The sequence below is a fragment of the Sturnira hondurensis genome, unplaced genomic scaffold, assembly GCF_014824575.4.
Source record: "Sturnira hondurensis isolate 20B ecotype Veracruz unplaced genomic scaffold, ASM1482457v3 Scaffold0000022, whole genome shotgun sequence".
NCBI lineage: Eukaryota > Metazoa > Chordata > Mammalia > Chiroptera > Phyllostomidae > Sturnira > Sturnira hondurensis.
This window is the reverse complement of record NW_028072653.1, coordinates 2185296-2208115: the sequence shown is the minus strand read 5'-3', so window position 1 is coordinate 2208115 and position 22820 is coordinate 2185296. Positions and strand designations below refer to the sequence as shown.

General features: G+C 46.6%; 1 protein-coding gene across 2 annotated transcripts in view; it reads left to right on the top strand.

Moving 5' to 3' along the window:
• The window catches only part of ATP10B (ATPase phospholipid transporting 10B (putative)), a 145007-nt gene that overhangs the window by 67308 nt on the left and 54879 nt on the right, over positions 1-22820 (top strand). For both annotated transcript variants that reach the window (XM_037032259.1, XM_037032963.1), the window contains 2 exons: positions 6410-6614; positions 20123-20208. In XM_037032259.1, coding sequence (XP_036888154.1) covers positions 6410-6614; positions 20123-20208 — 291 coding nt within the window. The remainder of the gene's footprint in view (positions 1-6409; positions 6615-20122; positions 20209-22820) is intronic.

The following is a 22820-nucleotide window of genomic DNA, read 5'->3' as shown; positions in this document are numbered from 1 at the left end:
CATTCCCCATACATACGAGGGAGGAATCGCTTCTTTTACTAGGAAAAAGCAAGGACATTCACAGAGCCACATGTGCCAATGTGCAGGGTTCCAATGTTCTAAAAGCAAAAACCTGTGCTCTGCTCTCTCATTTCCCATCTATCCCAAGGACAGAATTTAAAACCGGAACTCGGGAAATCCCACTGGAGCCGGGATCTCTTCTCCTCCCAGCCTCTCTCCTCTCCACACCACACCTGAGCACACTCACACCAAGGTTTAGATCCAGGCAAGGGATGTGGGTGGCCTCATCCAGCCCAGAGCCTAAGCCACTTTGTTCAGCCCAACTTCTAACATAGAGCGTGCGTTACAATGGCATGCTTGTGCAGCTACTCGTAAAGCAGCCGTTTGGAGCCCATGCTGCTATTAATTCTTCTGAATCGCAGTTCTCCATGAAACCCAAAGGAGATGCAGTGATAGACAAGGAGGAATTTAGGGTTTGCCAGGGCCATTCTGACGTCTAAATACAATCATCAATTCATGTTTCACCCTTCAATTATATCCTGGCTCACTGCAGGTATTAAGATGTATGTAAAATGCTTAGTACAGTGCCCGGCATTGAGTAGCACTCAGGAAATGTGAGCTAACATATCACTGAGGAGACTTCTATGACCTTGATAGCCAGAAATCACCTTGAGCTTGACTCAAGGGGAGTAAGAAAGAAAGGCTAGGGTTTGGAACCGCAGGAGAAAGAAGCAAATTTTTTGCCACAGAAGTGGACCGCAAGCTGTAACGTAATACACAGCAAAATGGGGCTGGGGGGAGAATCTGAAAAATGCAGACAACAAAGAGACATCAGTGTCCTTTGAAGCATGACAATGACAAGCACCGCTGGCTGGACACTGTAGACCAGCGGACCATCACGTCCATCCCACAGGCCTCTGGTCTGCGTTTGGCACCAGCCAACCAGGCTCCTCTCGGAAGCATCAACTTTGCAAGTGCCGCCCTCTGCCCACTGTCCCACCCTGTGCTCACAGAGGCCATAAACCATTTGGGCCAATTCAGCTTGTCATTTCAGGATGGGAGGCGTTAGGTCTTCCCTGAAACTCAGCGGGTGGAAGAGTCATAAAACAAGAATTCAAGTGCCACCGAAGCTCTGCACTTGTGTCAACAGGCCTGGTTTGTATGTTAGCGGGTGAAGATTTACAGCCTCTGATTTGCCATTAAGGAGCTCACGGTTTCCAACAGCAAGGCTGCTGTCCCCAACCCCGCCTCCTTGATGCCTGTGACACCAGCTTCTGACACTTCCTCTGCTTTGTGGCTCATTCCCAGACAGAACCAGGAGACCACGAGGACCCACGGAGCTCTTACGCTGTCGCTCACATGTCCTGGTAGACACACCTATGTGACCTAAGTTAGATCAGCTTTCTGGGCCTATGTTTTTCATCTGTGAAATAGAGGTAATGGTAACAACAGAAGTCGTTTTATTGTTGCATAGCTAAGTGGTCATATAGGTTAAGTGCCAGGTTCATGACCAGCACTCAATATATATAAGTTTATTATATTCCATTACATTAGATTACATATTAGAGGATATACATTACCTGCATTATGTCCTAGTATATCACATTATCGCATATTATCATTATTGGAAGTTTCCACCGCTAAGTCCCTAACAAGAAGAGATAGATTGGATGTTCAAACAGCTAAAGATTAGCAAAGCTCCTTTAGTGCTGCCTCCTGTTCAAGACAAATCTTTTCTTATGCTCTTGGCTAGGAATTTTATAGTCTGCATTTTACATTTGTGTCTGTGATCCATTTTGAGTTAATTTTTTAGAAGGGTGGAAGGTCTGTGTCTATCTTTTTTGTGTATAAGTGTTCAGTTGTTCAGCACCTTTTGTTGAAAAGACTCTTTCCCCACCGGATTGCCTTTGTTCCTCTAGGATCAGTTGACTCAATTTTTTTAAAGATTTTATTTCTTTATTTTTAGAGAGAAGGGAAAGGAGGGAGAAAGAGGGAAACATCAATGTGTGTGTGCCTCTTGCACGCCCCCTTCTGGGGATGTGGCCTGCAACCCAGGCATGTGCCCTGACTGGGAATTGAACCGGTAATGCTCTGGTTCTCAGGCCTGCACTCAATCCACTGAGCTACACCAGCCAGGAGGAAGCTTGTATTTATCGAGCACTGGGGGTAAAGCCCTGAGCTCAGTACTCTACCTGTGTCATGTCGTCAGTCCTCTGAGGCAAGTGCATGTATTACCTTCAATTGAAAAAAGCAGAGGCACCAAGAGGTTAAATAACTTGCCCAAGATCACACAGGGAATGAGTGGAGATGCTGGGCTCCAAGCCTACTCTTCATCCCTGCACTGCGCTCATTCTCTCTGACTCTCCCCTTTCACCCTGGGGTAGCAACCCTGCCCATTCTGGGCTTGACATTGAAGCTTCCTGAAGGACAGCCCAGGTCAGCGAATCATCCTATGTTGAATAAAAAGCCCCACATCAGGAATGTAATCCTGATAAAGTCCCCCTACTCCAGTAACTTGAAACCCTTCTCATAAAACCCACATAATGAGAAGTGAAGCCTTAAGCATCCTCTCCTCCCCCACCCCCTCCTTTTTTACCTGTTTCACTACAGCATCCAGTTGGTTACAAATCTCCCTTGCTGTTTATTTACCACTTAATAAGCTCTATCGCCTCTCGGAAAGCCATTTAACGCCGCCCCACTTAATTTCTCCTGGAGGCAGAATCTGCCAGATGGAGTCTTTATCCCAAACCACGTGAATTTTTTGGCTTATTTTTTCAACATCCGTGAACATTCCATGAAACTAAAATAGCAGTCAGTCCCCAGGTGTGGACTCACTGAGCAGGGAGGTGATCCAGACTGTGTGGACGTGTCCGCCTGAGCCAGCTGTTCCCCACGGGCTGGACTAGCAAGGGAATGACTTCCTCAGGTGGCTGGAGGTGGCAGCTGGCGGGTCAGGGTGTCACGGAGTGCAAGAGCTTGCAACCGTGCCGCCTCAGCTGCATCTGGCCGCTCATCGCCTCCTCTGGCCGGACCTCCTGGGGCTGTGCGTCCTCGCCTGTTCCACAGTCACACGCTGGACAGTTGAAAAGACAAAGTGGACCCTGGGGATCGGGAGATGGGCACAGAGTGGCCCAGTGCTCAGGCGATGTTCCTGCTGTCTCTTTATTTCTAAAATTCCCACTAAAATTTGACTCTGATTTCATAACCTAGCCACATTTAGGTTAATATAAACATGATTCTTTAAATTATGTGCCAGCTAATTCACTCAACCATATTCCGTAAACCCTCCCCCCCTCCAAAAAAGCGCATCGTTTTTTAAGAACCAACACAGCCAAAATCATGCTGGTTTCATACCTTCATTACTCCCAGACACACAGGAGAGGCCACGTGCCTAGAGGTAGGCCTGCCCCTACGGGGGGAACACAGCCCACAGCTGGGCACGCCCGGCTTGGGGAGGCGAGCCTGGAGCAGGACTGAGAATGTGTGCCATCTTAGGGAGGAGCAGGTGACATCCAAAGGAAAGACCGAGACTGCTCTGACTTACAGCTTCTTGGTGGCTCCATTGTTGTGGGATTCCTATCATTGTGGCCGCGCTTGACAAGACAAACTCTCCAGCCCAAATCACAGGGGTGACTATTCATAAAAATGTGTGCCGTGAGCTTACCTCCATAACCTTCCGTCTTCCACCACCTTAATATTCCCTAAAAATGCAGTCCTTGGTAAGAAGGGGAAAGAATGAGATTCAGTGTCCATGGTTGAAGGTGTGCTAACCTTGCCATTGATAAGCCTGCGTCTGTTGCGCCCCCAGCTGGCATTTGCAAACCTGCACTGCGTGCTCTGAAAGTGCCGATGGTCAGGAGGCTGCCCCGAGTTAGACATGCTTTTGTGAAATCCGATGTCAGATACCAGCTGGAATTCTGGGGTTATCCAATCCACCGAGACCCCGCCGTCCCCAAAGGCATTACCCGATAGGACACCGACATCAAAGAGCAAGTGTGGGGAAGAAGGTAGACAAGTTGGATGAAAAATCTTTGTTCCTTGGAGCAATGTCGCTGTTAATATTTAAGAATGCTTTTTAAAGGCACACTCTCAAAAAGGGTAGCGGGGAGGCAATAGAGAAAGCCATAGCCCATTACCCTGTAAGATTCCTTTTCTCATAGAAAGTGTGGGCCATTCTGATTCCTTTCAACAGTGCTCCCTTTAAACTGCTCTAGAGAAAGACCAGTCATTCCCTGCATCCCTCCCTCAGCGAATTATCGAACAGCAATGCTGGCACTCCCCATGGAGGCGCCTCCACCCTAAACACACCCACAAATGCATTCGTGCATTTCTGAAATCACACTGAGAAACAGTCTGGGACGGCTGTTCCTCTTCTTCATGTGGAAAAGAAGGGGTGTGGGTCAGAGAGGAAGCGTAGAAGATGCTGGAGAATGCTTAAAACGCTGTGACGCGCTTTCCCACGAAGAGAATTATTACCAAACCGCTGCGGGCGCACTGCCCCCGCTCCGCAGACATGGTCTCCGTAGCTAATGGAGCGATGCCGCCCGTGGGTGGATCCTACCAGAACACGGAGCTCCCGGAACCACGGGCACTCCCGCAGAACTCTGTGGATCTTGAAGGTTGCAAGGCTGCTCTCCGGGGCTGCGGCCCCGATTGCTTTGTAGACGCTGAGATCTCCCCTGGGCCCTCCAAAGGGAAGCACGTTCATTTCAGGGACTATGAGAGAGTCCTCTCCAAGGGTCTTTTATGACAAGGAAAATAGGGTCCTAGGAGGACTTGCTTGGGGTTCGGCAGAGGGCCCCAAAGCAGGGAGGCATCAAACCCCTTGGGAATGTTTGTGAAGTCAAAGGAGAAATGGGACATTCCAGTCATCTCTGTCTGTCTGTCTGTCTGTCTGTCTCTCTCTCTCTCTCTTTCTGTCTCTCTCTGGAAGAGTAGGCTTGACATGCCCAGGGCAACCTAGATTCCAGTAGAAACAGAAGCAATAACACGCCTGGGGGCGCTCAGCTTCAGTAGAGAAATACAGCAAAGAAGGGCCTGCCTCTCCAGGCCTGGCACGGCTCAGAGGCCTCCACTTGCAAGCCAGCTGGGCTCCATCAAAAAGGGCCCATGTGGACTATTGGTCTGTTTCCAACTCCCACATTTCAAGAGGAACATTTCTAAATGCCACTTGAGACGGATGAGTCCACACCCCCAGGGCAGGTCTTGAAACTGTGTCACACAAGAACAACTAACTGCCAGGCACTTGGAAAGTTAAATGCAACTTGACATATCCGAAAGGCTTCCTGGGACACCTGAGGGATGCCTTAAATTATTTTTCAAATGGGAGAAGATGGGATGGATCCAATTACCTGGGAGAGCAAAGCTAGCTCCATGTTTGGCTAAGGAGAAGGAAGACTTTTTGAAATAAGAGCTCCTTGGAGTGCAATGCATAGCTTTAGGGAGTAGTGAGCCCTTTTGCCAGTGGTGGAAATACTGAGGCTGCCCTGTGACCTGGGAGGAGAGGGGGCGTGTTTCTGAGGAGGGAGCCTGTGTAAGCAGTAAAAACTGTGGGGTTTGGTATCCACTGGCCTGAGGCTCAGGTCCCAGCTGTGTTTTTTTGTAAGACCTTGGGAAATTGTTCTTGGATCCCCAATTGCCTCATTTGTACAATGGGTACAATCGTCTCTACTCCAGTGGGTTATTATGCAACTAAATGAAGCATAATTAATTAATACCTGAACTTGGCACAGTAGAAATGGTAAGTTTGCCCTTATCACTGATCAGACTGTTATTATCTGAGCTTATTGAATTGGATGGGAAGAGAAGTATGTCATATCCTTAGGTTTCTTCAGTTTTCTAATTCTATGATCACTGTGGGTTTCACCCAAAGTTCCTGGTGCCATTCTCCTAATTCCCTGACAGCCCCAAGTTTTCTGTTTCAGAACCACTCAGATCTCCCCAGATGGTGGCCTGTACCCTCAGCTTTCCCACAGCTACTCTCTTCTTGTAATCAGAAAGTCTTCCTATAGCCTGGTTTCCTGTGACCCTGCTTTCTACCATGATAACTGGCTGTTGTACAAAAAGATGTATATTCAGAATACAGGCTCGTGTGACTGTATAGTCACCTTCTGCTTTCCATTTTTCCCCCTCGTAAAAAGCAAAGCTGAACACAGTACCCAGTCAGCAACCAGCCGTCCATCAAAACTCTCAATGATCATAAGGATGGATCTTTTATGGGTGGGATTCTATGGCTCACGCTTCTCTTTTCTAGAGATTCTGGTGGTGGTCCCTGGGGGCGAGGGATAACTCAGAGCAGCCTTGTGGCAGGCTGACTCACCTAGGTGTGGGTAGGACCTTCCTCCACTTACTCAGCGATTTTCCAGAGAACCTCAGGACTCACTCTGACCCTGTCTTTCTCCCACCCAAGGAAAGAACAGAGCTACGTGCAGAAACGCTGGGAGGATGTGCGTGTGGGGGACTTCATCCAGATGCACTGCAATGAGATCATCCCAGCCGACATACTCCTCCTCTTTTCCTCGGACCCCAGTGGGATCTGCCACCTGGAAACCGCCAACCTGGATGGAGAGACAAACCTCAAACAGAGGCGTGTGGTGAAGGGCTTCTTTCAGCAGGTAGGGCTCTCTCTAACATCTGCAAGGGTAGGGTCAGAGGGAAGAAGCCAAGTCCACTGGAAAACTGAGCTCAATCTGGTGGGTAGAGGGGAAGGTAGTGGCTCCTCCTTTCCCAGCCACTTGGGTAAAATCTTCCCAGCAACCCTCTGAAATAGGTATCATGCCCTTGTCACAGGGGAAGAAGGGAAGCCTAGGAAAGTTAAATAACTTGCTGAAAACCTCAGAGTTTCTAAATGAAGACCCAGTCTGTTCATCTGATGAAATTAGGCTCTCCTCTCTAAACCTAGGAGTCTAGTATCTGTTCAATTACCCTGGGGACCAACCCACTTCTCTGTGTTTATCTAATCCCTGCTCATCCTGCTCAGCGCTTCTCCAATGGCAATTTCTCCCTCCAGGAACCTTCTCTAGTATTCCTTCCACCCCAGCCTGAACAGCAATCAGTTATCAGTCATTGTTACCATTTGTGTGTATTTTACCTTCTCAACAGTCCCTCCCAATAACCTCTTTGAGGACAGGGAGCAACCACTGACACTTTCGTTTAATCCCGCCCATACATGCGTGGGACCTTGGACATCGTGGGGAAGCCGTTATTGCTCAGTGGTTTAGAGCCCGGATGGAGGTCAACTCTCAGCCCAGCCTCACCATTTATCAGCTGTCTCACCTTAGGGAAGTTATTGCTCCCTCACACCTTCACTCCCTCATCTGAAAATGGGTGCAAAAGTAGTAGCCCCTCCACAGGATAACTCTAAAGATGAACTGATACGTACATGAATTACTTAACATGCAGAGAGACACAGAGTAAGAGACCAGTAAGCAGTAAATGTCCATGGTGTCCGTAGGCAATAAGTTGACCGATTGAAACTGGGTGTGACATTCTCATTTTCAATGAAAATTCCGCTTGAAAGAGTGGATTTTTCAGTCTGGCACCTTTCTCTGCCTATGGGAAAGAACAAGCTTCATCCATTGTCTTCACTCGGCCGGTCTTTGGCTGGGGAGGAATCAGACAGGTCCGGGGATCCAGGAGAAAGAGAGCAAGTGATTCTCGTGAGTTCAGTCGTCTCTATTGAAATTCTCAAGAGGAGACCATTCATCATACTTCACTCCGCCTCTCTCAAAGTGCTGCGTGAACAGTTCTCACAAAGTCCTTTTTCGTGTGATTAATCCAGCCCGAGGGAAGTCGGTTCTCTCGTCCTGACCATGAGAATAATAGTAGCCATCCCGTGGTTTTGCTGCGAAGTTTGAATGAGATGAAGAAAGTAAGAAAGAAACTACGGGGTTTGGTGCGGAGCAGACACACAGTGAATGGTCCGTCGATGCTGCCTCAGCTGCAGTGGCTGCCCTGGGAGTAGAACCCGCCACCTCGCCTTCGTCCTGCTGGGTGTGGTTACTGAGGCGGCTCTGTCTCCCTCATGGTCTCCAGGCCCTACCTGGGCCAACCACCGCACTGCCGCTTAGTGTCTGAGCTTCCTCTCCTTTGCTTGTCCTCACCACTTGGACCAAGTGCCCCCAGTGTTCACAAAAGGGCAGAGCCAGGTCCGGGTAAGTTCACAAAGCCATTCCAGACATGCAGTGATGACCCACTGCTGAGCGCAGGGCCCCGTGGCCTGTCCCCGAGAGCCAGGGCTTTCAGACTTTCTTAACCACACTTCACAATAAGAAATACACCATGCACACACATGCACATGTGCATGTGTGAACAGGCATGTGAGTGTGTAAAGCTGCCACCTTACTTAAACTACATGCCAAGCGTTCTGGGAATTTCTATTCTGTCTCCTTTTTTTAAAGTTCTGGGAACAGTGAACCTTGTATTTGCTTATACATCTCCCATCCACCTCCTCAGCCCACGATCCTCATCGCAATTCTAAGTCCCTTTACTCTCTCTCTCGGGCAGCCATTTTGGTGTTGTGAAGTTACAACCGTCAGTTGTTCTGTTTTGGTTTTTTTCCCCTGTCTTTGGCAGCAGCTCCCAAGCTGTTCCTTGTATATTAATTAGTCAGATAGTTTGGGATTTGACTAGAGTGAAGAGCCAGATGAAGGGGTCAGTTCTGCTCCAGTGCTAGAGACCAACCAATTTAATAACATCGCCCAAACTCTAACCCTGAATCCTCCCAGGGTTCTTGGCGTAATGACTTACAAACCAAAAACAAAAAAAACAGTAAATTCATTTGTGAAGAGTGGAAGATTTATTTGAGCTTGAAGATTTTCAGAGTTCTCTCTTCTCTTTTCATTCTTGATTCTCCCCCTTTACTTTTCGCAAGTGTATCTTTTCCATTTCTAGATAATAACAATAATATTAATATGCTCTTTATCAAGCCCTTTCTAAGGCTTTGCATGACTACCTTATTTATCCTCATAAAACCCCATGAGACAGTCGCTGTTATCATCCCCATTGTACACACAAGGAAACCGAGGCATATAGAAGGTTACTTGCCCAAAGCCACAAAGCCTCGAAGTGTCGGAACCAGGATTCAAAGCCATGTTCGTCTGGAATCTCACTTCTTAAGGTTGTCAGTAGCTCATCTCCCTAGCCCTTTGTTACCTTGAGATTACCCAGAGATGCTTATTTGAAAGTACACATTTATCATTTCCAGTATTCTTTCCACATGTAAGTAACAAGTGGCAGGAGGAATGAAGGTAGATTTAGCTCCCTGAGGGAGAGTTTTGCTGCTCTCTGCTACCTGGCTTCCCCCTTATGTCTTTTTTTAATGTTTTTTAAAATTATTATTTAAGTACAGTTTTCCATCCCCCTCTCCCATCCCAGCCCACCCCCCATGCTCCCCAGCTCCCTCCCATTTCCACCCCCCCTTAGTTGTTCTCCATGTGTTCTTTATGCTAGTTTCTGTGAATCCTTCCCCTTTTCTCTGAAATTCTCTCCCCTCTCCCCTCTGGTCCCTGTCAGCCTATTCTAAATTTCAGTGTCTTTGGCCATATTTTGCTTGCTTGTTTGTTTTGTTGTTTAGGTTCCTGTTAAAGGTGAGAAGAGATCATACGGTATTTGTCTTTCACCACCTGACTTATTTCAGCATAATGCTTTCCAGTTCCATCCATGCTGTTGTAAACGATAGTAGCTCCTTCTTTCTTTCTGCTGCATAGAATTCCATTGTGTAAATGTACCATAGTTTTTTGATCCAGTCATTGACCGATGGGCATCTAGGTTGCTTCCAACTCTTGGCTATCATGAATTGTGTTGCTATGAGCATTGGGGTGCATAGGTTCTTTGGGATTGGTGTTTCAGGGTTCTTAGGATATAATCCCAGCAGTGGAATTGCTGGGTCAAAGGCAGGTCCATTTTAAGTTTTCTGAGAAAATTCCATCCTGCTTTCCATAGTGATTGTACCAGTCTGCAATCCCACCAACAGTGGACTAGGGTCCCCTTTTCCCCACACCCTCTCCAACATTTGTTGTTTGTTGCTTTTTTATGATGGTCATTCTGACTGGTGTGAAGTGGTATTTACCCCTTATGTCTTTAGTGCAAAAAGATTTCTGAATCTGGATAGAATCATCTCCTGGCTGACTCTGTACTATAGTATTTCCCCAGCGCATTGAACAAAAACACTGATGACAGTAGCAAGAAAAATACATGTTGCACAGCCAGGTGAGGTCAGAAGGCAATAGGTTACAAGTTCACAAGTGCTGTGTCCTACGGGACTTCTCCACAAGCCCCAAGGAAGTGAGGGGGCAGCAGCCAGGGTAGCCCTTTCTAAATGCTTAACCACAGAAACATTTTATTCGAGGATGACTGCAGAAGAGGTGAGATCACAGCTTAACAACTCGCCCCCAATTACATTACAGGCATTTATTTTTTCCATGTACATGACCTGGGTCTGGACGTGCATATTTTTTAAGTGTTTCCCCAGATTATCTTGACAGGAACCTACCACCACCTCCTTGAAAAGCTGTACAATAAAGGGGAGGTGCCTTTGTATTCAAGTACTTCCCCCACACCCTAAAGAGAAGGGAGAATAAAACCACCCCCTTTGTGCGTCTTGCCTGCACTGTCTATTTTAGTCCTTGCTGCCGCCGTATGAGGTGGGCATTACTAGCCCCACTTTACAGGTGAAATGCTGAGGCACAGAAGAGGCAAATTTCACCGATTACCTCAGATTTTGAACACCTACACATATGGATTGTTTAGAAATCTAATATCTTAAATAAGAGTATTGATGGCTTTTGTTAGCTTGTCTTTCCTCTAAATCCCTGCTGTCTGTGAGACTTTTGCCTTTCTGAAAGGGTTGTCGCTCACCACAGGGATTTCTGGAAACTTCCCACCCCGCACATATCCAAACACCCATTCTCACCCTGTCACAGATGACGAGAGGTGGCTACCTCTGTCAACGCAAAGTCAGTCAGACGAATCTTGTTCCAGCTCCCCTTGGCCAGTGTCTCAAGGCAGAGTCTGCCAAACCCTTAGCTTGAGCCATAGTTCTTGAAAAACGAGGTTCCTAGTCAAAGCCTGTGTCTGTGGACTCTCCTTCGTCTTTCCAATACATATCAACACACTAAGGTCTCCAAGAAGGTTTGGAGTCAAAAGGCTGGTGAAACTCTCTAACTCTGAACTTTCCAAACCTATTTAACCTCAGAACCCTTGTTCAGCACAGTAATTTGGGGCATTCCTGAGGAAACTGGGGCAAGATATTACACTGGACCCTAGAACACCCAGCATGGCGATGGGCAGAGTGGCGGAGAAGTTGACAGTCCTTGGAGGCAGTCTTAGGCTGTTCACTCTTTTCTTTCCCATCGAGATTCTGAGGGAATTCTGAAACACGAAAGGGCTTCTCAACATACTCTTCCTTCTATCACAGACCATCAATCTCAAGGTTGCCAAACAGTTCGTTTCAAAACCCTTTTCTCAGAATTCAACTTGGACCAAGCCAGTTTTTCTTTTCTCAGTCGGATTTTTTACTGTGATGGGCCATCTCTGAATTTACAAAAGTATTGACTTGTTCATGAAATGTGTGTTCCCATAACCCCTTGCTGGGGAAAAGGGCAGGAGGAGAAGGAATCTCAAATTGGGATTACGCCGAGAGGAAGTCCTTAGAGAGATAAATTGTACAGTTTCTCTCCGGTGGCATTCTGCTGCCTGAAGACTCATCTTTAAAAGGATTTCCAAGAAGGGCACTTGGCATTTAACATCTGAAAATGAGTGTGGGCCATACATTTTGGGAAATGGAGCAGCGTCCAAACCAAAGAATCAGAAATTAATTCTTCCGATTAGGATTTCACATCAAACACATTCCTGGTGTTAAAGAACAAGATTCATCTGAGTAGATCTGAAGATGTAACCAGCTTGATTAAGTGAGTCATGACTCAGGCAGTGTCCTGTCTAGCAGCTAGGAGGCTGCTCTGGGGAGTTACAGAAATGGAAAGATTTTATGAGAAGAAGGGTGGGCAAGTGAGCTATTAACAAAAGAAAAGAAAGGATTATTTGTAGACTAGGACATATTTTAGAGGAAAAGGAACGATGAGGGTTTTTATAGTGCAGATTGATTCTTCTTTTTATGGGGTTGGGTGGCAAAGTTGGGGAGGGGGGTGACGAGAACCCAACATGATCAGTTACTTCATTGATGTTGACCAGAAAATTTCAGACTGGTTGATTAAGGTTACATGACTGAGAGAGGTTGACATGGGACTCTGACCAGGTAGTAAATCCAGATTTGGTATCATGAGCTTTAATGCAACTAATGCCATTTGGACCTGTGGTTTTTCTCTTGAACAACTATTACCTGTTCAAATCACCAAAGCCTAGGTTGTACTGAAGCACGTGTCTGATGATTTCCCGGTGCCAGCCAAGAACTTGCTACACCAAGTGAGGCTTGGGTGTAGACACTCACCCCCTACCCCACAGAGAACCAGAATCTGCAGTTGAATAAGACACCACCCACCCCACCCCACCCGTGGTTTGTGTACACATTAAAGTTGGGAAGCCCTGGCCTCGAGTATCATTCATTATTGTAGTCATTGTGCTTGCCTGTTTATTGCCCAAGTTCAAGATTCTCAATTGGCTCTCCCTTTTAACTAGCTGGCATCCCACTGATGGCTAGTGTTTTCAGCTGTTGCCTCAACTGTGAACAGCCATTGGAGCTTGTGCCCTCTGCAGTGAAAGTGCGTGCCGACTTGAACATCCAGGTGGGGCACAAGTAGGTTTACAGTTGTGATTACACGAAACACAGTTCATTCTTGTGTTAGTAATTATTGCATTACTTTCCAGGTGAACAACTGTAAACCTACTTTTGCCTGCCCTGTATTTAGGCAAAGGGGCACTTTGCTCACAGATTGAGAAGGGACAGGAAGTCATTGATTGCCATCCCAGTTCAGCGGTGCCACAGCCGAAGTTAAAGCAAAAGGTACCAAGCAGCACGTTGTCTCAATTCTGCCTGCCCTGAGAAGCAGAGAAAAATCCTTTCCTGGTGGATTCTGCAATGAGGCCTGCCCCTGACAGGTTGCTCCAAATTTCTGTTAAGATTGACATTTAGTCTTTCTCCCTGCTTAAAGGCTGAGTCACCATCATATTGTTTAGGGTTCTGTTAACATAGGATCTACATAATAACATGCAATAATAACAAGTAACATCAATCAGTAACTTGATTGAGGGCATGAAATAGGCACAGACGGTTCTTCTAAGTGTAAGGTGGACCTATTATCTCTTTCTAGTCCTCATATATAACCCTACGAAATGAGCATTGTTGATCACCCCATGTCACAAAAGGCAAAAGCAGTTAAGCTGCCCTGCTAGCAATCGACTCTCTTCAGATTTAAACTCAGGCAGCTTCCTTCCTTCCCTCCTTTTTTAAAAGATTTTATTTATTTATCTTTAGAAGAGAAGGGAAGGAGAGAGGGAGAGAAATATCAATGCGTGGTTGCCTCTCATGCGTTCCCTGCTGGGAACTGGCTTGCAACCCAGGCATGTGCCCTGACTGGGAATCGAACCACAATCCTTTGGTTTGAAGGCCCGCACTCAATCCACTGAGCTACACCAGCCAGGGCCTTCCTTCCTTTCTCTATCTTCTTTTTATTACGGAAAATTTTCAAGTATATGCCAAAGTACAGAGAATACTACGTCGAATTTTTTATGGACCACCACCTCATTTTAATAATTGACTCATGATCTGTCCTGTTTTATCCATATCCCCCCTTTTCTCTGCAAATTATTTTGAAGCGAATCTTTCGTGTCACAACATGTCACCCATAAATATTTTAATCTCTGCCTCCTCAGGATATGATCTTTTAAAATACCAGTTTATCACTGTCATGCCCGACATATTCACAATAATTCCCTGACATCAACTTGCAAGTCAGGGCTCCATGTTTTCAGTGTGTCTGAGTCAGGATTCAAAGGAGGCCAAGTATTGAGTTTAGTTCCCTAAACCTCTTTTACGCTACAGGTTGACTATGCTGCTTTCTTTTTTATTTTCTTTAATGTATGTTTAGTTTTTGTTACTGAGTAAACCAGGTCGTTTGCCCTGTAAAATCTCCTGCAGTCTTGGTTTTGCTGATTGTGCTGCCATTTAGCACATTTCCTGGTGTGATGCATTCCTAATATCAGTAGGTTAGATGTAGTGCCTAAATCAGATTCTGGGTGGAGTTGAGTTTTGTTTGTTTATGTTAATGTTTCATGCGTTGACTCCCTAGCATCTTCCAAAGGTGGCCAGTGCGTTTTTCCTCTTTATTTTCCATATGAACTGGCGGGTTTCAGTATATTTGGTGGATGTCAAATCAGTGCCATTATTATCTTTATTGACTGTCCCATCTGTAGCCAGTGGGAGCATCTTCAATTTGGCTCCTGAGTTCTTTTGCCACAACCTTGGTAGCCTTATGTTGACACCTAACACTCACATAATTTTATGTCAACTTATAAAAAAGGATTGCAAGATTACATTTAGTCAGTGTTTGTCCACTTGAGGAGAGGGAACAGACTCTAAGATAGAGCCTTCCTCCCTCAGCCCTCCAGTCCAATCCGGGTGCTTTGGTGGGAATCAGTCCCACAAGCAGAGACAAGGAGTGATCGAACACGCAGGCAATTTCCTCTTCCAGATCAGAGGGGCCATGACAGCAGGTCGCCCTATGGTGGCTGATCTTGGAAAGAACTCCTGCCCAACCCGGCGTCAGGAAGGTCACCAAGTTCTGGGGACTGTCGTTAGTTTTCAGATGGGATTCTCACACGTCTGTGGGTTCATTTGTATGCCAGGAAGGAAGGCTGGCTCAGCAGCTGGGGCATGAACATGTGCTTCTACAATGTATCCAAACCAGTAGAGAGAGGGAGAGAGGGAGAGAATGAGAGAATGAGAGAGAATGAGAGAATGGGAGGGAGGGAGGGAGGGCAAAGCTTTAAGTAGTATTTTTGCAAGATTGCATTGTCCCTCCTGCACAGCTGCCAGGGCTGGTGGAGACTGTGTACCCTGTCACCCCCAGTCCCTGCAAAGCCTGTGGGGAACTCTACAGATGAGTTTCCACCGCTGCACTGCCATCCTAACCACTGGGGGGGGATGGGAGGGAGGAGTGTTGCTTCTGGGCAACTCGCCTGAGGGCTGTGTGGGAACCAGACACTCAGAGCTGCACAGGCGCGTGGCGACCCCTGGTTCAACTCTCCCGTCCCACAGTGTCCCAGGGTCACAGTAAAAGCTCAGTGAATGAATGCATTCTGTGTTTAAGGAAAGAGTTTAGCTGATTTCTCTTTTTTCGATTTATAACGTCTTTCTTAAATATTTCCTAACAGCCAAGGAGGGCTTTCAAACTGGTCTAAGACACACTTCCTATCCTCTAAGACTTTAGGACTATGAGTCCATTGTATAACCTATAACGACCCTTGTGACTATCAAAACTGTTTGATAAGCTGCCTCATTTCCAAGCTCTCCCCCCTGAAAGTAGTTGCCCACTCAGAGTCCATTATTTAAGAAAATAATAGAAAAAGTTACTGTGAATCTGATCACTTCTTTTAATGAATTCATAATTGATTTCAAGAATTCCTATGTAAAAATTTGCAAAACCACATATGTGTGAGGCTTATTTTTACCCTGTCTATAGATGACATTTTGGTGCATATGAGAATTTGCAGACCAGTTGCCAAGTTTAATCTACCAACTGGCCTATAGAAACAGCTTGGCACTCGACACTTACAAGTGTAAGAAAAGTTCAAAGTGAGTGATATAGATATTTAAGAATTGTCTAGGGTCAAAGGAAGGAGAGATTGTAAGGGTCTGTTATGGATAGATGTGTCCTTAGGAGGTGTAACTGTTGAGCGTGTGAAAGTTTAAGAGACTTGTCAATACGGAAAACTTGCCCGGAAATCATGAAAAAGGCCCAGAGGGTTAAATGGTTACATCAAGCAAAGAACAGTGGACGTTTTAGAATCAGACACACCTGCGTGCTCATGAGCCGTGTGACCTTGTGTAAGTCCCTTAGTATAATCAGCATTCGGTGTCCTCCCCAAAACAATGGAATAACCTGTCCTGAACCTGTCGCAGGAGAGTTGGGAAGATCAAATCGGCTCAGATAAATAAGAGGCAGCATTTATTTCTGGACTCTAGTTTTACCAAATTCGTAAACATCACTGTTACTTTGTAAAAGCCAAGATATGCCACTGAGTACGCCACTGTGTTGATTAGGATTCTGTGTCTGCAGACAACAGACGTGATCTCACTTAAACAGAACAGAATTATTACAAAAACGTGGCGGAAGGTGGCGTGGAAGAAGGAAACGCACGACACAGCTCCCGGGAACTAGAACCAGGAAACAGCGCAGTGGGAGAGAGCGGGAGAGGCAATTATTTAATGCTCTCATTTGTTTTTTTCTTCCTTGAGTCACTCCATTCAAGTCAAAATCCCACAGTGGGAGAGTCTCGTGGGCCAGGCGGCTTGATCAATGTTCCCACTGAAATTACAAACCAGGGATGGGAGGTAGTTTCCCAAGAGGAAAAGGTTGTTAATGAAAGAGGAGTAGAATGGATGGTGAGTCTCCAGAGAACAGTGATCCACTCCAAAGAATTTCAGAAGATCATTCATGCTTTTATGCATTTATGTAATCCTGCGCACAGACCAACCTGAAAGGCAGCTGTGAAGACTAATGGAAAGCAAGCCTAGAAAAGTGAAAGCTGAGGCTAGTGCAAGCAAAATGGAATATACTTCAAGCTCTTTGCTTCCCCTTGANAGTCAGGGCACATGCCTGGGTTGCAGGCTGGTTCCTTGCAGGCTAACTCCCAGCAGGGGACGCAGGAAAGGCAACCATACATTGATGTTTCTCTCCTTCTCTCCTTCCCCTCTAAAGATAAATAAATAAATAAAATCTTTAAAAAAAAAAAGAAAGAAAGTAAGCCTAGAAAAGTGAAAGCTGAGGCTAGTGCAAGCAAAATGGAATATACTTCAAGCTCTTTGCTTCCCCTTGACCTTCCCAGGGGGCCTGGGAGGATGCAGTTTGCTCTGTCTGGGCAGTAGGTCGGTGAGGAGTACCTTAACCTGGAGGGTGGTTACACACCAGCCCTTGGCTGAGCTTCCTATGCTCTCCTAGACAACGCTGTTGATACACATGGCCTAAACTGGGAACGTTGAGTTGTTTTATGGCTGCAATCATTGATTTCCGTTTACCTACCTCTCCTCTCTGATTCTCCCTTCCCTGTGGTTCAGGAATCGTGGGCATTCAGAAATGTGTGAATGCATGAGTGAATGATGGGGAGACTACTCAGGCCCTTGTTGGGGAATTGAAGGAACTAGCACGTATGAAATCCTTAGTTGTTTCTTGACACAAAATAAGCATCCAGTGGAGGCTATAGCAATAATAATCCTAATAACAGGAGAAGGAAGAGGAATAAATGATGACGACGATGACAGTGATGATGCTCTTGATTCCAATTGGCTTTGGACTCCAATGACATGAATTGCAATCCTGACTCCGTTACTTACCCACCGTAAAACAATGGCTTTCGTGCAGAGTCTCCCTTTGCACGTCTGTCAAAACCTCTTAAGGTTACTGGGAGAAGTGAAGGACAGGTGCCTGGCACGTAATAAGTGCTCAGGGTAGTAGGTAGGCTCTGCCCGAAGAATGCAGAGACACCCGCTCTCCTTTCTGCAAAGGGCTCGTCTTTGCCTGGACCCTGACTGAGGGCTCCCAGGCCATTTTGCTGTCAGTAGGGCTTCCATCAAGAGGCTGTGCACAAAGAAGAGCTGGTTGGGTGGGCTCGGAGGAGCGGATCAGAAGGGAATCAGAACTCCTGATTAAATTAAGGACCTGGCAGATTTGGGGGTGGGCATGGCAAAGCCCTGCTGTCCTTGGTCTCTTTTCTCAGCTCCTGGGAGTGAGCTTCAACAAACCCATCCAAGCGGAGCCTGAGGGCCTGTCTTTGGCCACAGCAGGGTCCACATACCCCTTTCCATCGCCCATGTTCAGGAGGGGAGGAAGGTGCCCAGGGCACTCCTCCACGAGGAGAGACAGAGGACCTGAGCCCAGAGCCCAGAAGACAAGCAAAGCACTTCAGGAGGAAGGTCACTGGGAAACCCCTTGGAGGGATGAGAGAGGAAAACCTGGCCTTTGAGGGGGATCCAGCAGGTCCCATTAAACTGCCTACGGGGACTCACGGCAGCAGGGTCATTAAGCTCTCAGACCCTGTGGCCACTCCTCTCTGAAATGAGTTTGGATTTAGGAAGCCGACGATGGGCTGATGCTGTGGATTGGGAGGGAAGCACACGGCTTAATCAGGGGCATGAAAGCAGCTGACAAATTCCAGCGTGATTTGTCATCATCTCAGAACTCGGCAAGTGTTTGTCCCTGAAAGAATCGATACCTGGAGGGAAGAGGGCCATATTTTTAGAAACTCTTGGATGGGTAATTTATTTCAAGAGACTGGAGAGTTTATTTATGCCCGTGTCCCCACAGATCCAGTGGATAGTATATTTGCACGAAGCCAGAAAATGCTATCATTTCTTCAAATCAGTTTGCCCCTTTGAGCAGCGTACCTTGGAGCTTCCAGCTGTAAATTCACTCCCCATGCAAAAAGCTCTAGGCAGAAAACCTTTTGCCTCTAGCCCCGCCTCTAGTACTTCTTCCTTTTATTTGCTTAGCTCTCTGCCCCTTTCACAACTTCCCCACACTGATCCTATCTTCCAGGACTCTCCAGATGGACCGGGGAGGCGGGGCTGATCCCATTCTACAGATGCAAAGACTGAGGCTCGGGAGTTGAGTGCAGTCATAGTCAGTTTGCAATATAATTTAAAAAGCAAGATTTTCGTACCCTTAGTTGTGTCCCCTCCTCCTATTGGACTATAAAAGATTATACAAGTAAATTACCCATTGAAAAAGGAAAAATGGAGGAAAAAACAAGGAAGTATTTAAAGTACTTTGCCCCAGGAATATGGACCAGGGGGGCAGTGTGCTGTGCGAGTGACACCAGATGGTCTGCAGTGAGACCCGCATCCCAGTCCCGATGCCGGGGTGACCTTGGGCAGCCACCCTGACCTTCCCGAGCCACAGTCCTTCCAACTCCAAAGAGGGGATAATTAAAGTTCCCACTTCTTCGGATCATTGGGAGCTTGAAAATAATATGTGTAAAGTTCTCATCACAGAGTCTGGCAGAAATAAGAATACAGAAAATGCTAGTTACTTTGTTTTGTTAGCAACTATTTCCCCATAATTTTTGCAACAGCAGAAGAAATTGAAACAATGTAAATGTTCAATCATGAAATGATTACGTGAAATACAGTGGCATTCAGACAATTGGTTTCTATGCAGGCATTAAAAAGGACGTAGAAAATTTTAATGAGGTGTGAAATGTGTTCAAGGACATGAACACCAAATCTCTGTTTTGAAATGCATCATGGTATATGTGCGCCCATGCATAAGTGTGTATGTGTGTGTTTATTTATAAACCCTGGGAATATTATATACGCAAGAATACGAACTGTAGCTATCTCTAACTGGCACGATATATAATCTCTTCTTTTTGTCCATCTATTTCTGTGCTTCCCAGTGCAGAAGCCGCTAGCCACATGTAGCTATTTAACTTTAATTAAAACTAATGAAATCTAAAAACCAGTTCCTTAGCCATCCTACCAGGTTCCAACAGCCACCTGCCATTCGTGGCCTCCACGTGGAGCAGTGCAGACTTAGAACATTCCCATGGCTGCAGGAAGGTCTGTCGGGCAGTACTGGTCTAGCGACTCGACCCCAGGCATTTTGGCTGGTCACAGCTAGGGGGGATGCTGCTGGCCTCCAGGGGTCAGAGGCCAGAGATGCTGCTGCCCATCGCAGAAGGCACAGGACAGAGAAGTGCTGTCGTCCAGCTTTTCTCTGCTGTGCATCCAAATTTTATTTGCATCTATTTTCTCCTCCTTAATGAGGATTTAGCTTTTTCCTCTCGTGCATTAGGGCTAGCGCGGTGCAGCAAATCAGGGATTACCTTATTTGCAATGGTTCTAATCGTGATTAGCTCCCTGATGATCCTATTAAAACCAGATCCCTCTTAATAACCTCATGATGTCAAAAATAATAACAGTGATACCCTCGTGATCTCCTCTCTCTCACAGGGGGTACAGTTTGAACCAGAATGTTTTCACAGCACCGTCGTGTGTGAGAAACCCAACAACCACCTCAGCAAATTCAAGGGTTACATGTAAGTATCTCATGCCCGTGAGCTGCTAGTAAACATCTCCTCTGCAGCTAGAAATCATTGTTGTTGTTGTTGTTTTTTCTCAAAATGGCCAAACAGAGAAGCATTCAGGTCCTGAGGAAATGTGTTTCTTTATCACAAAGAAGGGCTAGAGAAACCTAAGTTGCGAAACTTTTCTGATTCTGTTTCCTTTCGCCGGAGTGACAGTTAATTATCTTGCAGGATTAGATTTCGTAATGTTGTTTCTCAGAACTCAGGTGAAATAGCGTCAGAATCAAGACTACACTCTGATTTAGGGGAGGCAGAGTAGATTTCACTGAGATTGGTTTTCTGAAAGCCCCTGTATTGCATTGTAGGTAAGAAGAAGGACATTGGAGTTTGACGGACGTAGGTTCGAAATCAGATTCTATCACTAGTGAAGCTGTGTGACCCTGAGTAAATTAATTAACCTCTCTGGGCCTTAGTTTTCACATTTGTAAAATAAAGATTATCATACCTACATTACAGGGCTTTTTTCCCCAAAGAATCAAATTGTTTATCCTATGCAAAGCCCTTAACACAGCTATGGGCCCAGAGTGAGTTTTCAGTTAATGGTGGCTGCTTCTGACACAATTACTGTTATTCTCGTTCCTCAACTTTGGCTCAGCCTGAGAATTTTACTGAAATTCTGCTCTCACGTTAGACTATTGGGTCTTACTTAAAAAAAAAAACCAGTAACAGATATAAATAAATGTCCTTATGGAGTGCTTGAACAGGTTTTAGAGTGGTTTTACAGAGCATCACCACATTCAATCCGCACAACAACCCAGGGAAAAATGACTCCGTTTTTCAGATCGGGAGTCGGATGATCTAAGACTTTTCAGGACTCACCTGAAGGTGCACAGCAGGTATAAGACAAAGCCAGGGTTTACATCCGGATCTCTTCACGCCACCACCAGCCCCCTGCCAGTGTGTTCCCCGCTGTTGGCCCTGCTGGGGCGACCTCTCCACCAGCTGGAGTGGGAAGACCGGTGTCCATGCTGCCCCTCCATCCACATTTCCTCAGGCCGTATGGGGTGTCATGAGGAGCAACGTGAGAGGGGACAGGGGTCAGAACAACACAAGAGGAAGAGCAGCTTTTAAACGCCACTGACCTTTTGAAACCACAGAGCAAGCAGATGGAGACAGAGAAGGGCATGGACTCCTGGGGGAGAGGAGGATTCTTGGCGGGGATCTGGCGAGGTAGAGTTTGCCACCTGCCCCCCAGCAAGGAGTCCGTCCCTCGCACCCGAGGTTTGTGAGCTGGGTTCATCCCGAGTCACTTGCTCCTGGAGTCACTCTCCTTCCTCTTCCAGAACAGCCTCATCCTGGGTTTCTGTTCTGCCCCAAACAGCTTGGGCCAGCAGCCAGCCTCTCTGAGCTTTCCACCTGGGTCCGTCCCCCCATCTCAGACAGAGCTCCCCCACCTAACCCCTAGCACTCCCTCTTCTTGGTTGCTGCCCCTGGAGACGCCCTCCCTCACCTGCCCAGGCCTCATGAGTGAGCTCTAGAAGCCCCTCTGGTCAGCCCAGTGGCCAAGCATGGAATGATGGAGAATCCTCCGCTATGGTCCTACATCCTTTTTAATCCTCTTTTTCAGGGTTAGGGATGTCAGATTGGAAAATGCAACTTTTAAACAAAAAGATCTCTATAGAGCAGTGGTTCTCAGAAAAGGAGCAATACCCACCCCCTCCACCACCCCAAGGAAACCTTTACAATGTCTGGAGACATTTTTGGTTGTCACACTAGGGAGGGGGCTGCTGGCATGTGGTGGAGAGAGGCCAAAAATGCCGCAGAACAACCTGCAAGGCACAGGACGGTCCCACGACAAAGAAGGACCGTGCCTAAGGTGTCGGCAGTGTCAAGACGGAGAGAGGCTGCTCTGTGTGCAGACAATCATTCGCCCAAGCCACCCTATGTGGGAAAGTTAGACACATAAGTGCTAGAAAAAAGTTAGCAATGTCCTAGCACCAAACAGAGACATGTCTCCCTGTTAAATTCAGAAGAACAGCCCAGGGAAGTGAGTCTGATTCAGTGTAAGGTAACGGGGCACCGATTTGCAAACCCTCAGGCAGTGGAACCGCATGAGGGTCGGGGTCACGTGGGCTGTGGGTGCCCAAGTCCTAGGATGTCTCACTAGGTGTCGGTCTTCAGAAAAATCTGTCACCCTCTCTGAACTTCGCCTCTTTCACAAGGAAGGGTACTCACCCTGCTTGCTTCCCAGAGTCTTGAAGGGTCAAATAACATGAGAAAAAGCAGTTTATAATACAGTTAGTCCTCACTGTATTAGGACTAATACAGTGAGGACTAACTGGCATTGAAAGGCGTATTGAGTTGCTGGGTTTGAATCTCTCCTCTGCCCCTTAGTAGGTCTGTGAACTTGCCTCAGTTTCCCCATCTATAGCGTGGGTGTGATCACATGACCTAGCTTAGAAGGCTGTCATGATGATTGAGTTGATACACAGAAAACACATATGCCAGATGTGGGAAATGAACTATTGGAAAGCTAGAAGGAGGAAGAGCCCTGAAGTTTCGGTTCAGATTATTATTTTTGGTCTCCCCGGTGTAATGGGGAAGTTATAGTTACACTCCCTAAA